General features: G+C 42.5%; 1 protein-coding gene across 1 annotated transcript in view; it reads left to right on the top strand.

Moving 5' to 3' along the window:
* IL18RAP (interleukin 18 receptor accessory protein) overlaps positions 1-13,241 on the top strand; it is a 65,120-nt gene extending 51,879 nt beyond the window's left edge. Inside the window, exons 7-10 of the mRNA XM_088454067.1 lie at positions 3,788-3,936; positions 8,620-8,763; positions 9,710-9,898; positions 12,209-13,241. Coding sequence (XP_088310193.1) covers positions 3,788-3,936; positions 8,620-8,763; positions 9,710-9,898; positions 12,209-12,546 — 820 coding nt within the window. The 3' untranslated portion in view covers positions 12,547-13,241. The remainder of the gene's footprint in view (positions 1-3,787; positions 3,937-8,619; positions 8,764-9,709; positions 9,899-12,208) is intronic.
* The last annotated feature ends 8,288 nt before the right edge of the window (positions 13,242-21,529 follow it).

Here is a 21,529-nt window from a genome sequence, read left to right as displayed (position 1 = left end):
CGATTGTTGCATTCTGCGCATGCGTATGCATCGCAGTGCGTGAACTAGCCACTGCAATCAGGACTGCGATCACAGAGGCTACGCAGACCCATCGCAGAGTGATTGACAGGATGTGACATTTGTGGGTGGTGACGGGGGTTTGGTCTGGCGAATGTAGGCGTCACAGAGGATTTCAACGCCGTTGCAGGGGCGTGCATAAATTATCCACTATGATGTCCTACGCAGTCTGAGGTCTCATAGTGTGTGTTGTTGTTAGCAATTCCTGAGTAAGGTCAGGGCTTGTGCAAGTGTGTGTGAGACTGCGATGTACTCAATTATACCGATGTTTTCCCAGTCTTGCTGAGCATTACGGATGTGTGTAAGGTAAAATGGGTGTCCTTGTGCTGCAAGGGCATTGCTATTGCAATGTATTAGCAACTATCGCAGTTGAACTGCGTGCGTGATCGCTGTTGCATACGCAGATGCGTACAGTAGTGAATCAGGCCCTTAGGCCGGCTACACATCGACGTACAAAAGGCACAATAGTTATTCCAATTTCCCTTCATCCAGAACACACAATACAGAGTGTACACACTATGCAATCTTACGAACGGCAGCATGATGTATCATGTTGGAGCATTGTATCCAATTAATCTTTTCTCCTGTACACACAATGCAATCATCGTGTACTGTAGCTGTAGATCACTGGCAGTTCAGTGATATCTTCAGAGGAAAGCTTGAACCAATATATTTTGTGGTCTTCCAGTTTAGCACACGCACGATTTGCACCACATCATTCATGACATCTTCCCATCTAACTGTCACACTCTGCACAAATTGTGTGACTTACCTTGCCATTTGCTGCAGGTCAGGATTTCTGCCTGACCTTGTTCGGGAACCATGCAGTGACATCTCCAACATGCACTTTGTGAGCTGATAGCATTCTTCCAGTGAGAGTGCTCCTGCCTCAGCTGACCTGGACGTCAGCAGCCTATCTGGGGCTGAGCAAAGTGTTGCTTCCTAGAGTTCAGTTCTAACCTGTGGCTCCTTTGTGCAGAAAACCACCACTGCTATCAGGCTCATTTACCAGACTCCAGCGTTCCTGTGATATTCCGTTACCTGTTCTTGACCTTGGCTTCGTTTGTGACCCTGATTTTGCCTGACCCCTGATACTGCATTTGATATCTGGTTTTGACTTCGGCTATGCCCTGTGACCTGTTTACACCTGCTCCCTGGTACCGTCTAAGTCAGTTTGGTTCTGACCCGGCCTGTCGAATAAGCTACACGTCTTCTCCGCTTCATCCGGAGTTTACCAGCACCTGTATAAGGGAACCTATTCTGAGGGCCGCGACCTGTGTGTCGGAAGCAGATGAGGAGTTTGACTGGACCGGTACACCTGTCAAACCGTAACGCAGGTGTTCTAAGGCGAGTTCAGGGAGGACAGAAACCTCCTGGGGAACAGAAGGGGGTTGCGAGGGTCCGGGTGAATACCGCCAGCACATTAGTCTCCGCGCCTCAGGCTTAGGTCTAGCCAACTCCCTAATACGGGCCGCATCCATAACCATCCGGGAGTTGTGACACTAACATGCAGCACATCAGATGTGAAGATACAATGAACAACGCACGTGAGCGCGCAATTGAACGTGCAAACTATGTGATGTGAAAGTTATGGCATTCCAATTTGCCTCAAAATTACATATCATCCAGTATATCGCCTAATGTGTACTCAGCCTTAGGGGAGATTTATCAAATCTTCTAAAAAGGGAACGTGGAGATTTTGTCCACAGCAACCAGTCACATTATAGCTATTGTTTTCTAGAATGTACTAGATATGTTATAGAATCTGATTAGCTGCTGTGAGGAACACTCCTACTTCTGTTTAGAAGGTTTGATAAATATGTGTCCTTAGTCTAGCCCCCCTTATAATCTCCTTTATCAATGACATCCTTATAAGCTGGCCTCTTCCCTATACATCATGCCTCCTCATAGTAATTAAAAAAGACTAAGGGAGAGATTAATAAAACCTTTCAAAGTTAACAAATGGCACATACTTACCTACTCTCCCAGAACATACAGGAGACCCCAAAATCGTGTGTGTTTCTTCCAGACTGGGGGGAGCGTGAGGTGGAGGTGTTGCCCATACCAACCAGATTCTAGCTATAATTTCTCTAACAATTCTATAAAATGATAGCTAGACTCGGATAGGTTGCAATGGCTAAATCTTTCGCTTGTCATCTTTATATGGTTTGATACATTAACTCTCCCTGATGACATGATTATTGCATGCTTCCTTTATACAGCAGAACAGCAAAGCTGTTAGTTGCTAGTAAAAGGATTGCTGCCAGGGGTGTAAATACAGGAAGCAAATGGAAGGCAGTTGTCTCTGGACACCAGCCCTGAAGGGGTTACACTAACCTCCTCCACTGTTCCAGGTTCTGCTTTATGCACATGAATAAGTAGAGAGCCCAGAGGCCATGTGCCATGGTCCTCCCTCTCCCTGGAGTCGAGCCTCTAGGGATGGATCTTCAGCAAGGAACCACACCAATGTACATAATATGAACATGGCAGAGGCTAAATTGATAGCCCCTCCCTCCTTTGTTGGTTCATCCGCTTCCCTCTGCTTTTTCTGTGGGAGCAGCAAAAACCAATAGCGGAAAGCCTTGATCAACAACAGGTAGTATTTGTGTGCTGGGGTGTTAGTAGTTAATTGGGGAAGGAGTGTGTGTCTGGTTGCTGTAGTGTTGGCACAGAAATTAATGCAGGGAGGGAGAGTGTGTGGGTTATGCTGGGGTGCTAGAATTGAATGCAAGGGGAGGAGAGTATGTGACTGGGTGCTGCTGGGGTGCTAGCAGTGAATGCAGGGGGAGGAGAGTGAGTGTCTGGGTGCTGCTGGGGTGTTGGAAGTGAATGCAGGGGGAGAACAGTGTGTGATTGGGCACTGCTGGGGTGTTGGTAGTATATGTGGGTTAGGGGGAGTGCGTGTGAGTGCTGCTGAGACTGGATGGTGTTGGTACTAAATGCAAGTGGAGGGGGTCACCAACAACTACTGTATCTCACCTCCAGGCTCCTGGTATGTACTTTCGACCCTGACTGCTGCCATAGGGAACCATCATACTGTGTTGCCAAAGTGAACCAGACACTGTGCTGCCATAGTGAACCAGATACTGTGCTGCAATAGGAAACCAGCATATGGTGCTGCCGTAGGAAACCAGATAATTTGCTGCCATAGGGAACCAGCATACAGTGCTGCCATAGGGAACCAGCATACAGTGCTGCTATGGGGAACCAGCATACTGTGCTGCCGTAGGGTACCAGACACTGTGCTGCCATTGTGAACCAGACACTGTGCTGCCATTGTGAACCAGACACTGTACTGCCATAGTGAACCCGATACTGTGCTGCCATAGTGAAACAGATACTGAGCTGCCATAGTGAACCCGATACTGTGCTGCCATAGTGAACCCGATACTGTGCTGCCATAGTGAACCAGGTACTGAGCTGCCATAGTGAACTCGATACTGTACTGCCATAGTGAACCAGGTACTGAGCTGCCATAGTGAACTCGATACTGTACTGCCATAGTGAACCAGATACTGTACTGCCATAGTGAACCAGATACTGAGCTGCCATAGGGAACCAGATACTGTACTGCCATAGTGAACCAGATACTGTACTGCCATAGTGAACCAGATACTGAGCTGCCATAGGGAACCAGCCTATTGTGATTAACCAACCAGAATGAGAATGCCTTATTTTCTTTGAAAAGTACAGTATTTCTGATAACATTTCCTTTTGTTTTTGTTCCAAGTATCAACATTTTTAATGGAAAAGAGTGTTTCTTGACAGTCACCCTTGATAAAGTAACAGTGGATGACCTCAATGCAATGTTTTACTGCTATGCTCAGAACTCTGTGGGCAATGTTACAACAACAATTAGATTATCAAGAAAAGAAAAAGGTACAAAATAATTTTAACAGTTATTTGGAAATGTTTGCATTATATAGAATAATACACTGATGTCCTTATTATATTTTCTTATGCATTAGTTGTTGTGCCAGGCATTGCATGGGTATATATGTGTGTGGCATATAGTTTTTGTCTCTATTTTTTGTTCCTCCCTCCCCCCCTCCCTCCTTCTCCAAGCCCCTTTTGATCTGCTCATGCCCAGAAAACAGACTGCACACATGTGCACATGCAGATATGCGTGAATATGACATTTATTCTGCTTCTGCTTGAGTCTGGAGAGGCGGAACAAGGAAGGGAATGGGCAGACTAACACAAACTTGCCTACCCTCCTGAAAATCGTGTTGCACTCCCAACCGTCTGGAAAAGAGGGCAAGTCTCCTGGCCATATATCCCACAGCAGGGGGAGGGGGGTGATGACACGATACACATGGAATGGCATCATCGTGGCCGCGCACCCTGCTTTACAATCCTGGTAGTCTTGCCATTATGTAGCAGGGCAGAGCCGCGATGATGCTATTGCACGTTCATGCCCTCAAGTCCGTCAAACCCCCTTACACCGTTCCACGCCCCCCCAACCGTGCCAAACTGGGGGCAGGCATAATGTTGGCAAGTATGGACTAACATAGGCTGAGTATAGTTTGCATATTTGCAAATAGATGAGGAATAGCACAGAGACACATACAAGTATAGACCTGTCCAAGCCGCATTATTAGCAGATTATAACCACTGATTGTCTGTTTATGGAAGGTTCTTTTCTAGATTGTGTATATATTATGTTTTTGTGCACATGCTTCAACAGTGTTTCCCATACACTAGAGCCAGAGTTGTATCTAATGTTTTAAAGTGTTTTCTAAAGTTTTATTAAATCCTTATAGTGAATGCATATTATGCAAACAAAACATGCAAGTTTAAGTGATGACATATGCCTAACATAGACCTTTTGCATATGCTTCTTATACCAACCTGCATGCATCTTGTGAAATATGCAAATGTACATACATCTGCAATGGCTACGTATTTAGTAATTGCAGTTTATGCCTACAATTTGGGGAACTGAGCACGAGCCCCATAGTGTATAGTTTCATCAGAGGTTTAAGTAATTTGTCATTCCCTTACCATATTTAAATACAAAGGATCTTGACCAGCTCTATAAGACATATAAAAGCAATAGATTATAAATTAAAAATGCAAATGAAACAAGGTATATATGATTGTAAAGGCATACAACAAAACATTTATTACAATGGCACAAATAATACAAGGCAAAGGGCAATGTTGCAATATGATTCTGAGTAGAACGCAATGTCGATGTTGGAGCAGTTGAGAATTTTTTTTTCACACTGCGGATGTGTCCGGAGCCTGTGCGCACAGAGTTGTAATTGCAATTGAGATGCACGGTCTCAGAAATGTCTTTCAAATGTACAGAGTGATCCTGAGCGGTGACTGGGAGGTGACACGCACGGAGATGGCCCGTCTTATGGGAGTGTTGCAGGCTTGTCAATAGGGTGGTTGCAAACTCAGGGCCTGATTCAGAGATGGAGGCAGTAGCTCAGTAGCTGCATTGTTGGATGCTGCTACTGTTCTAAAATATGCTAATGCCTTCTGGAGGCATCTGAAGGTAAAACACGCCTCCAGCCGGCATCAGAGGTCCAAATGCTGTGTCCGAAGACCATTGGTCGCGATGTTTGTAGCATCAGCCATCTGAGTAAGCCAAAACTTACTCATACTAGCCGCCGTCTGCCACTTGCAAGCCCAGGAAATCTACGTCCTCCGACACAGGCCCTGGCTTCGGCACTCCCAGAAAACGGGGCGACAGGTATCTCCTACTTACCTTCCACTCGCAGAATGGCCCGCTGTCCCCATATACTAGTATGAGGACAGAATTCATCAAGCTCCGAAAATACAATATTTTCGGAGCTGGACTGCGGGAGCATTCGCCATCTTCAGATGACGTTTGCTTCAGCAACCTGCTCCTTCATTATGGGAAGGAGTCCCGGGTTGCGAAAAGGGATCCTTTAGGATCCCTCCACCCCTGTTTGGCTCCTTCAGCTGGACGCTGAGGCTTTAGTGCGCATGTGTAACCTGACACGGATGCTGCTGCATCTAACTCAGAATGAGCCCTTATGTATTAGATAAGTTGCAATAATTTTTCCTATTTTTATGCAAAGCAGATGCTTATAGGAAAAGGGGAAAATGAAACTAATCTATTGCTATATATATATATATATATATATACACACACATAAATACATACAAAAATCATTAAACATGTAACAAACAGAAAAACATCATATAATCGGTAATAATACTGACGTACAGTCTAATTATACCCCCTCCCATCCCGATCTTCGAAAAGCTATGCAGCATACAGTATATACAATAATGTAATGGGAGCAGCTGTTTAGGAGACCTCTTACAATGATGAAATAAATATTTTAAACTAAATTAAAACTGACTTATACTGTATACAGATTTATACACAATTTATTATAACTTTAACAACATAAACAACAGATTAACAGATACAAAAGTATAAATTCATGATATAATAGAGGCAATTTGAAATAATCGAACATAACCTTATTTCTAGCAACTGCAGCTTTATATCAATTGTTCTAAGTATCTATGTGTGTATATATATATATATATATATATATATATATATTATCTATAAGAGACTTGTAGTACAGTATGAACTAACATCTAAGTATTTTACTGTATAACTGCAAGTATTTTAATTCATTACAAGCCTTCAGATTATGGTGGGAATTCAATTATCCGTGATAAGCCGCTCTCTGGAGATAAACGACTCATTGTGCGAATTTGTCCATATTGGGCAATCCTAGCAAAAAGCAGTGAAAAGTTTTCACCACCTCCGAAGCAGGTGATAAGTTGTGCAAAACCCTTATTTTAAGGTAAAAATGTCGGGACTGGCACACCCTCCTCAATGAGTACAGTAATTAGGCAAAACAATTTTTTAATTAGCTTAATTTGGCCAACAATGACATGCAATTTTTGGGGTGAAAAAGTAAAAAGTGTTGGAAATAGGGTTTAAAGTAGTGGGACGGGTATATGGGGGTGCTATTTGAATGGCACAGGTGTTTTTAAGATTGCAGGTGAGTGTTAGAGGCGTATTTTTAAAAAAAAATTAAAAGTGCCTTTATATGATAGAAATATATACTTATAGCATTTTTATGCACCCCCAATTTAAGTAGTACATTTTATTTGCGAAAAAACTAGCTTTTTATCTTTTTTCGCTGTTTTAAAAACATGCATATAATAACCATTTGCCACAATTTAAGAACCCCAAATACTTTTATTAGTGCCACTAATATAATTCTATATTGTTTTCCTATCTGTTTGCCTTTATTTGGGGTACAGGTATATTTCACCATTTTCAGCTACACTGTACGCAAGTAACACCACAAACAGTTTTCGCGCGAATGCCGCATCACGGCTTTTGGATTTGAATTGAGTGAAAAATGGGAGCATAGACAAAAGAAGCAAAATGAAGGCACAAAATGTAGCAAAGTGTGCGATCACTTAACATACATTAAGTTACCGCATTATCGCGGCTAATTGAATTCCCCCTATACATACATTAGCTTTCATTTTTTTGTTTATGTTGTTAAATATAGCCTAATAAATTGAGCTTATATTTGTAAATAAGATAGTCCCAATTTTTGAAAAGTCCTATTTAGTTTTCATTATTTTTCATATTTACGAACAATTGGCAATTATACTTACTAGGGTCTAATGGATCTACTGTAAATAAATGTGTTTAAGCAAAATTTATAAAGATGAAATGATAGGAAGAAATAAATATAATAAAAATATAATAAAATATAAAGTATTTATATTTTAAGCGCAGAGCTGTACACCTTCCTTTGCTAATAAATTTGCATATACATAAAAAAAATCATGGATTCTAATTTTCTTTGCAGCAAACAATTTGCTTTGGGATCAAAAAAGTCCAAGTTGGTCATTTAGGACTAAACTGGTGCATTTGTTAAGCATTTCGTTAGCAAATAGGCTATATAGGAACAGCAGAAAGTATGATCAAACAATAAATTTTTATTTATGTCTAAACAGGAACAAATACACACTGAAAACTTTAACATGCTGTTTTCAACATGGAGGAAAGGAAAGTAGTAGTGATGGCCATCGATGGCTAAACACCATCGATGGTCGATGGTTTCCATTGATGTTAGAGATTCAATGGTTCACCACCATTGATGGCAAAGAGCCCCGTAAAGATTTTGGCTTTTTTTTTTCACCCTGGCTCCAGGACATGGAGCATAGCTCCTCCCCAAATATGACCAATGAAGCCCCACCTCTAACTGTGATTGGTCTGCTGCCCCATGAGTAAGAGAGCAGGGATGACCATTGGTGGGCGAAAACCATTGATTATTTCCCGGGCATGGTTTTATACCATTAAGGTTAACCATCAATGGTGACCAAAACGAACACCTTGTTCTATAACAGAACCTGGATAAACACATTAATTTTATCAGCAGCTATACTCTAATGACATCTGCATGTATGTTAAACACAGTAAAGTACAGTGGTTGCAATATTAAAATGAAACGTCTAACAATTACAATCCTCTATCTGCAGTGAACACAGCATTTCTTCTAATTGTATGTACTTTTCTCTCCTCATTTAATCCAACAGATGTTGTATTCTTGATATATGTATTGTGTGCAACGGTGCTATTGCTGCTGATCTTGCTGGCAGGAAGTGGAATGGTGTACTTATATTGGATTGAAATAGTGTTGTTTTACCGGAATTACCTATCAAAGGATGAAACTGTTGGAGGTAAGACCATTACTGAATAATATATACTACACAGAATAATTAAAGTTCAGTAAATTCATCAGAAGCATTATTATTATAATACACATAATACACAATAATGGATAATCCACATTGAGGTTTCTGTAAATAATATCTATATAAGTAACATACCTCCCAGCTTCTGGTCTGATTAGGTGGTAGTAGGGCTTACAGTATTTTGTCCCAATTTGGTATGTTTAAAAGTTGGGAGGTATGTAAATGGTGATTTCTGTCAATGATAGTATACAGTAAAAATGTTTTACGTTTTACAATGTAAGGGATCACTTTATGTTCTTCACCCATGCTGGACCAGAAATAGAGCTTTGGGAAAAGGATCCCAGTTATCTCTAGAATACAATGATACAGGAGAAGATTACAATAATTGTGGGCAATTGAATTGTTTTCCCTGAGGATGCGATAATTCCTGGTTTTAGGCGCCCAAACAGGAGTATGGCGCCCTAACCTGGACTTTAGACGGTTTTTGGCCGTTTAAAGCGCTAAACATGATAGAATTGCCTGCGAGGAGCGCAATAATTAATGGGTGCCCATAACAATTGAATTGCAACATTGAGCACCTATTAACTACCATGACATAAAAAACAATTAAATCGCCTCTATGGTGTCTTTCACTGACCAATCACAGTGCTACTCCTTGTGCATGAAAGAGAGTGTGGTGACAGAGGGGCAGGACAGATAAGCACTGGCAAAAGATTGAGGCATAGTCATTTAGGCAAACAGGCATTGTCTGGGTGAGAGCAGTGGCCACAAGTGGCATCTGTAATTGGAATATCCCACTTCAGAGTAAAACGCAATATTAATGTATTATTATATAGGTGATTCCATCTTCAGGCTCAACATTACTTTAGCTGCAATATGCAAATAATGGTTACATAAATGGTTCATAATATTATCATTGTTGTTTCTTTAGATGACAAGGACTTTGATGCCTTTATTTCATATGCAACACGAAGCTCTGATCTCAATGAGGAGACCAAAGAGAACTATTGTAAGAGCTTTGATGAGGAACGATTTGCAACACAATTGCTACCAAATGTGCTGGAGAACCATTATAATTACAGACTATGTATCCTTGATAGAGACATTCTACCAGGAGGAGGTGAGCAAATGCTTCATATATATCTCACGTCCGTTCATATTTGTTTTCATGGGTGCCAGCTTAGGATGTTCAACCACTATTTATAGAAAATTGAAACTGGGTGTAAATTTTTCACAAAAATGTGGAGACACACGAGAAACATGATGTTGTCATTATTCCTCGTGTCCTGCTCGTAATTATAGCACTTTTTTAGGTACTTATTTAATAAAATTGCGTGATAACCTCAAAACCAAACATTGCTTATCACTGTTATTCACAGCGATTCAGGAACCTGTCTCAGGACTAATTATAATTGCTCTTGTGCCAGGAAAGCACTAACTGTCCCAACAAATCTTAAAACTTTTACTCTTGCCACTAATGGCAGCATCAAAAGTTTTGTCTGTTGGGGTCTGTCCTGGCAGAGTTATCTTATGACACTCATATGACCTATGGGGCTGATTCTCAGTTGAGAGCAAAGTAAAAAGTAACTTTGTACCTGGACAAAACATGTTGCACTATAAAGGGTGCACAAACATTTTTTATTTTTGCATGCAGGGTAAATATTGTCTGCTTTAGCATGTAGTCCACAAATGCTGGCCAGCTTTATTTTTACAAAGACACAGAACAATTTGCTGCCATGTGCAGTTACCATAACAAGCCAATGTTAATTTATTAATTTTACCTAGTAGTAAAGACCAGTTGTCCTCAAAATAAATTTACAGACAATAGCCAGGAAAGGTATATATACTGTATACATACACATGTACTAAATAGTAGACTAAGATTATGCTGAACAGCTCATTTTCAGTCCCTGTGATGTATGGAGTTGGCCAGATATGGACATTCCAGACTGTATGCAAAAACAATATTTCATTTTACAGGACAGGATATTTTGATAAATTTGTATAAGCTGTAGACTACACATATTGGGAGTAATTTCCAAGTTACCGAGAGTCCACACAGCATTTTTAGTTATGCAAAATGGTCAGATTCTTATAAAACCTTGTTCTTCTCAGACTTTTAAATGAACCCCATTTATGCATTGAAAGCAGATTAATATGTACACATATACTAAATTACATAAAATATCAAGTTGTGAGTCGTGACACATGAAATAAATGTACCACAGTTTCTCCTTATTACCATGACTCCAAACTGCAATTAAAGTGTTGGTAGAAATGTCTTCTATTGCTGACAAGAGAATTTCAGTTATGTGATATTATGTGATTCTCCAATGTATATGTACAGCCACATTTTTTCCATTAGTACATGACTCCCTGCAGATTCTTTACTGTAATATTTGAAAATTTTTACGTCAGCCATGACCTTTCTGGCATCTGCTTTTTACATTATGATATCACTTATGTTAATTCAAAGTAAATGGCTATCACTATAGTCCCTTTATTGTCAATACTTTATTTTTATTGACTAACTTGGGGTATAATTACTAAGTAACACCCCTTTCAGACCGACGACCTGGGAAGTACATAAGTCTAGTACAGAGCAGGATCGTAGACCCGGGACTCCAACAAGGGTCAGCTCCTTTCACACATAGTCTAGACCCGGGTCGGCAAAAACCTGGGTATTTAGGCTACGTGTAAAAGGAATATAACAATATAACAATTCTGCCATAGGATTTAAAATAGCAATAATATTAAATGTAAAGCATGCCTTGTTTTGCACTTATTATTATTGTAATTTTAAACCCAGCAGCAACGAATCGCTGACAATTGGAGGCTTTGATTGTTGTGGGCCTGATTCAGATATTTATGCAATGCCAATATTTACGCAGTTGAGCAATGATCGGCTGACTGCGCACACATCACAGTCGCACTACGCACGCACCAAGATACCTTAGCAATGCCACTCAGGGACTGTTTTGGGGCAGTTAATGGGAGTGGGGGCAAAATGCAGACATGTCTCTGCCTACAACTGTGATCCCACATGCAGATAAAGTGGTTTCCATGTCCCAGTGTAGGCGGCCATTTTGTAACACCCTAGGGTTACTCATATGGCCGATTATCAAATTATCTGGGACAGTGGTTGTATATGTGTAAGTATTTGCTTGGAGTTGCGATGGGCCCGGTGGACGTCTCTATACATTTCCAGCCGGCTACAGCATTAGTATATTTCACACAGCAACTGCAAATGCATTAGCATACAGATCTCAATCAGGTCCTTTGTCACATAGAAACTAGACACAACATCCTCACCAGACAAGGTTTTACCTTTACATTATGTCGGCATATTGTTATAAATTCAATAGGTATTATATACTGTATGAGTTACTGCTGAATCTGGTCTAATTTTGTCCCATGTATTACTTTCTAGCCTATGTTGAAGATATTGCCAAGATCATTAAGAGAAGCAGGCGAGCTATTTTCATACTGTCCCAGAGATATATCACAGGTCCAAGCTTGTTTGAATTACAGGCGGCTATTACTTGTTCTGTCGAACAAGAGGAACCCTTGAAAATGATTTTAATTAAGTTAAAACCTTTTAAGGAGCCAGAGTCCATACCGCAAGTAGTGAAGAAAGCATTGAAAACTCTACCAATGGTGTCCTGGAAAGGCGACTTTGATGGCAAATTTGCTCAGGACACAAAGTTCTGGAATAGGGTCCTGTATTACATGCCAGTCAAAAAGATAAAGAACAATAGGAAAATATGATTTGCTACAGACTAGTAAAAATGTACATCAAGGTGCAACCTCAAACATCAAATTATATGAAATATTCAACATAAAGTATACTCTATGGTGGAATTAAATTCTTTACGATATGCCACTGAACACCACTGTAATATCTGGCTGTGCCCATTACTATCTATTATGGTAGCTACACTTTGCGAATTTACCTGCACATCGCTTTGCGACCAGTAACTATGAAGTTACTGGTCGCAAAGTGCCTTCATTGACCATTCCTCAGACATTTTCTGTCACATTCAGTTGAATCACTTTATATGGGTACTATTAGTGTTAGTTAATATATTTACATAATGTTTACATATAATGTCATTTATGCACCTCAGTATCTCTGTAAATTATTATATTTCGTATGGTTAATTGCCTATTATAATGAAGATACTGTCTTTGCTAGGATATGAATTGTGCAGTATATGGTTATAATGTTGACAAGAACATTGCAGACAGAATAGTAGATGAACGAACATGCGATATGGGGTTTATTGGTATCAGCACATGTTATGTGCGCTGGTAACCCTTCTCCCCCTTGTATTAATGTGGGGTTGGGTGTTAAAAGCTGCAACACTTTCTCACATCATTAGCCTGTCCGTATATTATTTGTTATTTGAAGGCAGCAGAGCCTTGAGCTCAGTAAAGAACATGTGTCTACTTTCCAACTGAAAATAAACTATATATTTAAAATGATTGTTCTCTGAGTATTCTGTGTGATACACAACCCAGCACCTACTAATCCACTCTCAACACTCATTAACTCCCCATCACAGCACCCATTAACCTCTCCCAGACCCAGTATCTATTAATCCGTTCACTCCCAGCAGCCAGCAACCCCCCTCTGCACCCATTAATCCACTGCCCAGCACCAATTAATACATTCCTCCCCAGCACCCATTAAACAATTCACCCCAGCACCTATTAACTCATTCACACACCAAGAAGTCTTTAAAACGTTCCCTTGCCTGTTTGGCTCCTGCTCATTCAGCTACTTTTCTTCTGACTTGTGCAGCATAACTGGCTGTGTGAGAGTGAAGGAGTTGAGAGGAAAGGGGATGGACACCTATGCTGCTGCCTGCCTGCTGGACCCAGCTAGTGCACTGACAGACAGAGGAGCAGGTTGCGGCAGGTATAAATAATAGCTGGCGCAGCAGCGGCTGTGGTTTATAAGATCCACAACTGTCACCAGCAGTAAGCATTATAAAGATGTCAGAGACCTGCTTCATTTTTGTCCCAGGCAGCCATAGCGGGCTACCCCCTCAGGTCCCAGTGCCATAGGCAGCTACCTAATGGGAGTGCCGGCCCTGCATGCCTCCACTGTGACAAAATGAGCACTTTCATGCCACCCGCACTACAAACACTTGCCTCCGCTCCATGCCTCAAGCAAAGACTTTCCTTGTTTTGTTACTGGAGCTCTAAAGCCAAGTGGGACATAGAGACTATTAACTGTTGACAGGATACCTCTTGTGAATGTGTCTGTCTTTATATCCCAACTTATTCCTAGACTGCGTTGAATTGGAGGAGTATCAACGCCTAAATCTCAGTTCATTAAATCCTTTGCATAATCTTCCAAGTTGAATGTCTTCATAACTCTGGTACTGTTCGAAACTATTTTGTGAAGTCTCAAATTAGCAACATTTAACATCGTTTGAGCTCTTTTGAGTAGATGTTTAGCTTCATCTTCAATAGGCACGGATTTAAGTCCATCATCCATATAAAAGTCCCTTTCAATGAATTGCTTTGTATCAGTGCCATATTCCATTTGTCCCTCTTGAGCTGTTCTTCTAAGTCCATAGGTAGCCACTGCAGGTGAAGGACTATTACCAAAAACACGCACTTTTATTCAATGATTTAATCATGCCAATCGTTGTTGCGGTATCACAGGAACCTTAAATAGTTTCTATTGTCTTCTCTAACAACGAAGCAGTTACACATCTGTTGGATATCTGCTGTTATACGACATGTTCTTTCCTGATGCAAATTAACACTCCCAGGAGGTTGTTTGTAAGATCTGGTCCAGCTGCACATACTTTTTTGAGTTCTGTGTGGTGAAACTGACTGCAACAACACACCTTAGATCCGAGATCAAATGCATGTGACGATGAGTTCGGAGCAAACTTGTGGGATGTTCCAGCTGTATGGACTTAGTTTCCAGATCATGGATCTGTAATGGGTGAGATTACACCAGCCTGACTGTGAGTCTGTAAAGCTTGAGTCCTCAGAAAGGTTATCTTCTTACTATTCTGAGCCTCATTACACATAAGCAGTGCGTGACTATTCAGATAGCTAAACCAAGTCCATCTCTTAATCCGCAGACAATGAGATTTCTGGAACTTTTTACCTTTTATTAATACAGACTGGAATGATTTTCTATATAATACAGCTGTGGTTCTGCAGAGTAGATCACTGTACATGTGGTAAGAAATAAAATAAAATAGAGATAGAATGTGCCGTAAAAAGATATAAGCCTGTAGGGTAGTAAAGACTTAACACAACTCCTGTCAGCAAGGTTGAGCTTATTTCCCCTTCACACTAGGGACCTGGAAGTGACGTGCAGTGAGGGCGGAAGTGCGGTTCTATGCCTATAAAGTCCACCTAGATAAGAAATTTGTCCCCTTGCGGGCTCGCTTCGCTCGCCACGCTTCGCTCGCCACGCTTCGGGCACGGTGGCTTGCTCCGTTCACCACAAGATTATATTCTCCCTCTATGTCCACGTGGATGGTAGGGAATGACATTGGACAGTTGCTGATGACATAAGGGTCCTCTGTGCGAAGGGAATCTAGACACTACCCTGTCTCAGCAACTCATACACAGAAGGATTCAGCCCTTTGACCTGTCACATGGTAAAAGGTAGCTAGGCATTGGCAAACAAATGCAGATCTACACAGAACAGAGTAGACTTAACCAGCAGGGTCCAAAACATAAACGTGTCACATAAAATGGTAAGATTGGAGGGTACGTGCGCTCCTTGATTGTGTGTGTGTATTGGTGGGGAGAAGGACAAGGGAAAAAAATGGGGAGAGGTTGGGGGGAGCAGATGGCTGTGTGTTGTGGTGGATGTGTTGTGGTAGAACAGAAATACTGGAGGCTGGATGGATGGTGAAAGAAACAAATACATTTATTTGTATCTGTGTGTGCACATAGAGGGTGGTAGTTGCTCAGTAGGAGGCACAGTGCTCCTGGAAGATAAATGTCCCTTAGATGGTTAGTGGCAGCACACACTGCCCAGTTGTTGGTGATTTAGGGTGACAGGGCGTATCCACAGTATGGGGAGTAGGGTCAACCCTTTCAGGGGGCTCCTTGACATGTTGTCCTGACTACTGAATGCTTCTCTGCTGGACCTATGGTCAACAGACTTCTGAACTGGGATGCCCTGTTGGAGGTGATATGGGGTGCTCCCACTTTGCGGCATCCCGCACTGGTGAGGAGAATGGGTGCTGACCTACCGGTAGGTGCCCAGGTCCGTTGGTGTGGGATCAGTTCTTCTCAAAGTCCAGTATGATGCCACGGTGGGGGACGTGCACTGTTTCAGTGGCTCTCGTCCGTGGATGCAGTGCAGGTGAACCTGTGCTGCGTGAGGTGGTGTGATGAGCGCGTGCAGCACTGTCATTTGGCAGAGGCTGGGGCTGGTGTGAGTGGGGACCAGCGTCCGGTTAAGCTCCGCTGCTGCCGTTCAGGTGCCCAGATTGGGGCGGATGTACATGCAGGTGGGTTCAAGATGGGTAGGTGTCTGGGGGTCTCCAACGCTTTTCGGCACAGGTGCCTTCTTCAAGGAGGTGTGAGATGATCAATGCTTCTGAGGTTCTTATGTAGTGCACTTCTGGAGGTGGGGGTGTGGTCAGGTGACTCTAGGGGCCAATGGTGTGTTTGAGAGGTAATGCAGTGCAGGTATTTGCTGAATGGTGATGAGGTGCAGGTGTGTGCAAGGACTAGCTGGAGTGATAAGTGTAATCAGATTATGCCAATGGTGTGTTTGAATGGTAATGCAGTGCAGGTGTGTGCAGGGACTTGCTGAATGGTGAATGGTGATGAGGTACTGGTGTGTGCAGGGACTGGCTGGAGTGATAAGTTTTTTTTTTTTTTTTTGCGGTGCAGGTGTGTGCAGGGACTTGCTGAATGGTGATGAGGTGCAGGTGGGTGCAGGGGCTGATTGCGTGGTGGTTACTAATGTACAGGTTGGGGTTGGGTGTGTCTTGTGTATGTGATTGGGATGGGTTATAGTTGTGTGTTGTGAAGCATGATGGTTTTGGGTGTATGGTGTCATCCTATGGAGTTGCAGTGGAGCAATAACTTCAGTCTTATGTTGGGGTGGTGGTTGGTTTGGGTGTGCGTTATTTGGAGATGATTGACTGGATCTCATTGTCTATGTTGAGACCGCGGGGTGTGAAAGTGTCCAGAGTGAATATCCATTTTAATTCTTCTTTATTGAGTCTTTTGGTTATGTCACCCCCTCTCCTGTTGTGAGTGATGGTCTTGATACCTAGGAATTCAATGTCCTTGAGGTTACTTTGGTGTTTCTCCAGGAAATGTAGGGGAATGTTGTGGTTTTCCGATTTGTTTCTAATGCTTCTGAGGTGCTCTGCTATTCTTGTTTTAAGTGGCCTCACAGTTCTGCCTACGTATTGTAGGTTGCATGTGCATCTTAATAGGTAAACTACGTGGCTGGTGTTGCAGGAAATGTGTTCCTGTATCTTGTATGTATTACCTGTTTTGGCAGAGGTGAAAGTGGTAGTAGGTTTTATGCTTCTGTAATCTAGAGTGCAGCAATTGCTGCATGTGCCGCAATGATAGAAGCCATTGTGGACAGGCGAGGATGTAGAGGAGGACAAAGAGGAAAACCACACCACACGCCCCAAACACCTACAATGACACCCACTACAGGGATTTTCAACCTCAGCGATCATCAACTTTCCAAAGAGGACACATCACTACTCAAGGACTGAAATTTGCCCCACACAAGGCACTCAACAAATTAAAAATTTACCTAGATGTTCACAGATTCGTATGACGCCTAACACTGAAAAAATACTTCATGACACACCCCGCCACCAAACCACCACCCGAACCAGACAACTACTAACACACCACATTAAAGACACCATCCAAGTTCTATCCCAGCCACTTAAAAGGACATCTTATACACACATTTGAAAAACTAGTCATGGACGATATCAATAAAATACCAACACCAAAGAAAAACCACATCAAAAACCTAACCATAAACGAACAGAAAGCCCTCAAAAGACTACAACAAAACCACAACCTTATAATCAAGCCAGCAGACAAGGGCGGAGGCATAGTGCTACTCAACAAAACAGACTACATCAGGGAATCACAAAGACTTCTACAAGATAAACATACATATGAGACATTAAACAAAGACCCAACCCAGGCATTCCACAATGAACTAAAGAGCATACTCAGAACAGGACTCAAAGATGGCATCCTCACAAAACATGAACATGATTTCATACACAACCCACACCCCGTCATCCCCAGTCTTCTACTACCTCCCCAAAATACATAAAGATATCACAAACCCCCCAGGTAGACCCATCATATCTGGAATCAATTCCATGACTGCAAATCTGTCACATATAGGACACAACACACATACTCCAAATACTGGAAGGAGTCACTTGGGGTGATGACCACTGGCTTGTAACAAGCGACGTCACATCACTATACACCATCATCGACCACACACAAGGATTAAACAGTATACGCCATTTCCTAGACAAAGACCCAACACTAGACTTCCGACAGACACAGTTCATCTTGGATAGCATCAACTACATACTAACACACAACTATTTCTGGTTTGATGGCGACTAGCACAGACAGAAGACAAGGACCACCATGGGGACTCCATTTGCACCCAGTTATGCCAACCTTTTTATGAGCAGTTGGGAGGAATCCAACATCTGGTCGGGGCATAACTGGGGAGCAAATCTAGTCCTCTGGACAAGGTACATAGACGATGTATTCTGCATTTGGAAAGGACCCCTAGACACCCTCAAAGATTTTCTTACACACATCAACAACAACGACAGGAATCTCCACTTTACATCCCAATACAGCCAATCCGACGTCAATCCCACAACACCACCCCGAAGTGCATCCCAAACCCAGTATTACCGTGTCACATAAAATCACTGTCAAGACAATATGATACAATAATAGATGTGCAGTGAATACAGTACAGTGGCTGCTCCACCGTTCAGACTGCATCAGAGACAGTTAGGGCGATATGTACTGTACTTATCTTATCGGGTACATACCGTGATTGATTACCATGGTATATACTTAGAAATGCGATTGTGAATAGCAAAGGACAAGTCTCCCGATAAGATATGTCCTTTGTGAAACCCCCAAATAGAGGGACTTCAGGGTTTAACACCCAGAAGTCCCTCCAGCATCCTTCTGTGCATGCACAGAATGACACCAACACCATGGGGGAATATGGGAGGGATCGAATTGGAACCCTCTCAGGGGTGCCCAGCAAAGAAGCCCATAGGCTTATATTGCCACCTGAATATGGCGTTACACACCAGGACAAAGCGATACATTCTGGTTCTTAGTACATATGGGAAATACTGTAAAATCCCCCAAAACAGCACTTTCGGGGGATTTTCACTTTAGTACATCCCATCTATAGACAGAAAATGCATGTGTTTTTAAGAATTGGTATGGTATTTCATTGTCTTGGGGAATTGTTTGCAATGCAGCGCACTATTATAATGAGGAGGGTGTGAACGTTTTTGTTTTATTTTTCCATCTCCCTTCTAATATGCACACACTCCCCCAGCTAATCATTTCTCATTTCAATTTGAGATCCCAGTGTGTGTATGTGTGTGTGCATATACAGTACTTGCCTACTTTCAGGGAGATTGTGAAAGCAGCACCTACTGTAAGAGCGTGGTGTTACTGTGGACGAGTACTGCTGCATCTGAGCATTGTTGACAAAAAAGACACTGATACTTTTCAATGCTTGTTCATGTATAGTGTTCTATTTGATTTCATGTCAGTGGCTATGAGAAACTTTATTTGAAAAGTTATCGCGAAGGCTGACAATTAAGCATGAGGGACATTAAACCACAAGTGTTTTGAGTGTTGCCACCTTAAAAATGTGCTGGACGTTTCCCCTTTAAGTAATTTGTATAGGCAGCCATGACTGGTCATGGGGAGTGGTTTAGGGTGTATTTAGTGCAGAGAAGCATTTGAATCTGCCTCTTTGTTCTAGTTTTCCCAGGACAGAGAAGTACACTTTGTCAGTTAGAATATTATTTAATAAAGTCTTCTTTACTGTTCTTTTCTTTCTCCTGATCTCTTCCCTGCTTCCATTATCATGTTTCCTTCCCCCTTCACCTTCTTTCCCACTGTGATTCTTTCTTTCTCCCCTGTTCTCTCTACTTACTGCTTGGAGCAATAATTTTGTCCCATCCCCAGCGTTCTTCTATTGCCCAGCTGGGCCCGTTGGCGGTACAGCTTCTCACTGCTCTCTGTGTCCAGACCTCCATTTCCCCCCCTCCCTCTGGTTCTGCTACACTTATGCCTGTTGTGTTGCCTATGTCTGTCAGTGTTGCAGCTGTTCCCACAGGTATCCCTTTGACAACCCTGTTGGACGAGCCTGCTGTGGCAAGTCATGTGTCAGCTGACGTTGCTGTTTCTTGCCATCCCGGTGAGTCCAATTGCGCCAGCTTGTGAGGGTAGCAAGTGGGAATGTTTCTCATCCTATTCATCTGATACCGATAGCTCAGGTGATAGAGGCAGAATATGCTCACATCACTGCCATTGTCATTCACGGCAGCAGTCCAGGTGGTCTCGCTCCTCCACTGGGGGTAGTTTGGTTTCCTATGTGGCATAAAAAGGTGGAGTAGTGCACTGCGATAACACGGCAGTTCTTAGAGGGCTGTGTCGGAGAGTTCATGAAAGGATAAAAAGGGGGGAAGATCGTTAATGTTTTTGCCCTAACTGCAAAAGCTAAAAAGTAGTTTAGAATGGCTAAGCGGCGCAGAGTTTGCGGCATGCTACCTGGAATCCCACCCTCAGAAACATTTAAATGTCATTGGATATCTTCATTTAATGCATTCTATGTTCCTTTCCATGAGTAACTCTTCCTGGTGGACATATGACAAGGAGTTCCGGCGTAAACAATTGGGAACCCCGGTCATCAATTTCGGCTGTAAGGATGTGGAGGTTTGGCTGAAGGTAACTCAGCTGGCCCCCACCCCTTCAGTCCCTGCCCCTAGGCGCATGCACACACTTCACTCAATACGGGACGGTGCTATGCCTTCAACGGCTCCAGCTGTACGGCAAGAGCCTGTTGCAGGTTCCGGCATACATGCCTTAGTTTGCTTCCGTGCCAAGGCTGGGCCCACCCCTAGCCATCCCGCAGCTGGTGGCGGGTCTAAGTAAGGCGGCATCCTCAGTGCATCTCGGTCGGATGTTATGCTGGTTAAAGTTATATTCGCACAGAGCTGAGGTTGAGTTTATTGTTTTGGGGGTTTTCTTGACGGGTATTGTTTCTGATTTTTATCCTTTTTTAATGATACCCCAGGAATTTGAAGTCAGCAGTTGAATTGCCACAAGTGGTGCTCGCAAAAATCATGAAGGAGGGTGGAGCTGGGAAGGATGGCAGGTCCTTTTCCTGGTCCTCTGTTGGGGGGTCTGAAAATTGTGGCTCATTCAGCATCTGTCTTATGCACAGGGATCCTTGATAAATGACGCTATTCGGCACGGCCACCTCCTTCATGAATTGTGTCATGTGCAGTATCAGTCATTCGATCTGGTTCGTGCATCTGGCACGAGATCCTTGTTAGCTAGGATTGGTGTTGAGTCATTATTCCGCCTATTGCCTCTTTCAGATTCATGGGTTTTCACCTGCAGGACAGTTTCCATGTAAACAAATGCTTGCCTATGGGCTGTTCCATGTCGTGCACCTTTTTTGAGCATTTTC

This window comes from Taudactylus pleione, unplaced genomic scaffold, assembly GCF_031769625.1.
Source record: "Taudactylus pleione unplaced genomic scaffold, aTauple2 ptg000609l, whole genome shotgun sequence".
Classification (NCBI taxonomy): Eukaryota; Metazoa; Chordata; class Amphibia; order Anura; family Myobatrachidae; genus Taudactylus; species Taudactylus pleione.
The sequence above is the reverse complement of the archived record's forward strand: the minus strand, read 5'-3'. Positions and strand labels throughout refer to the sequence as shown.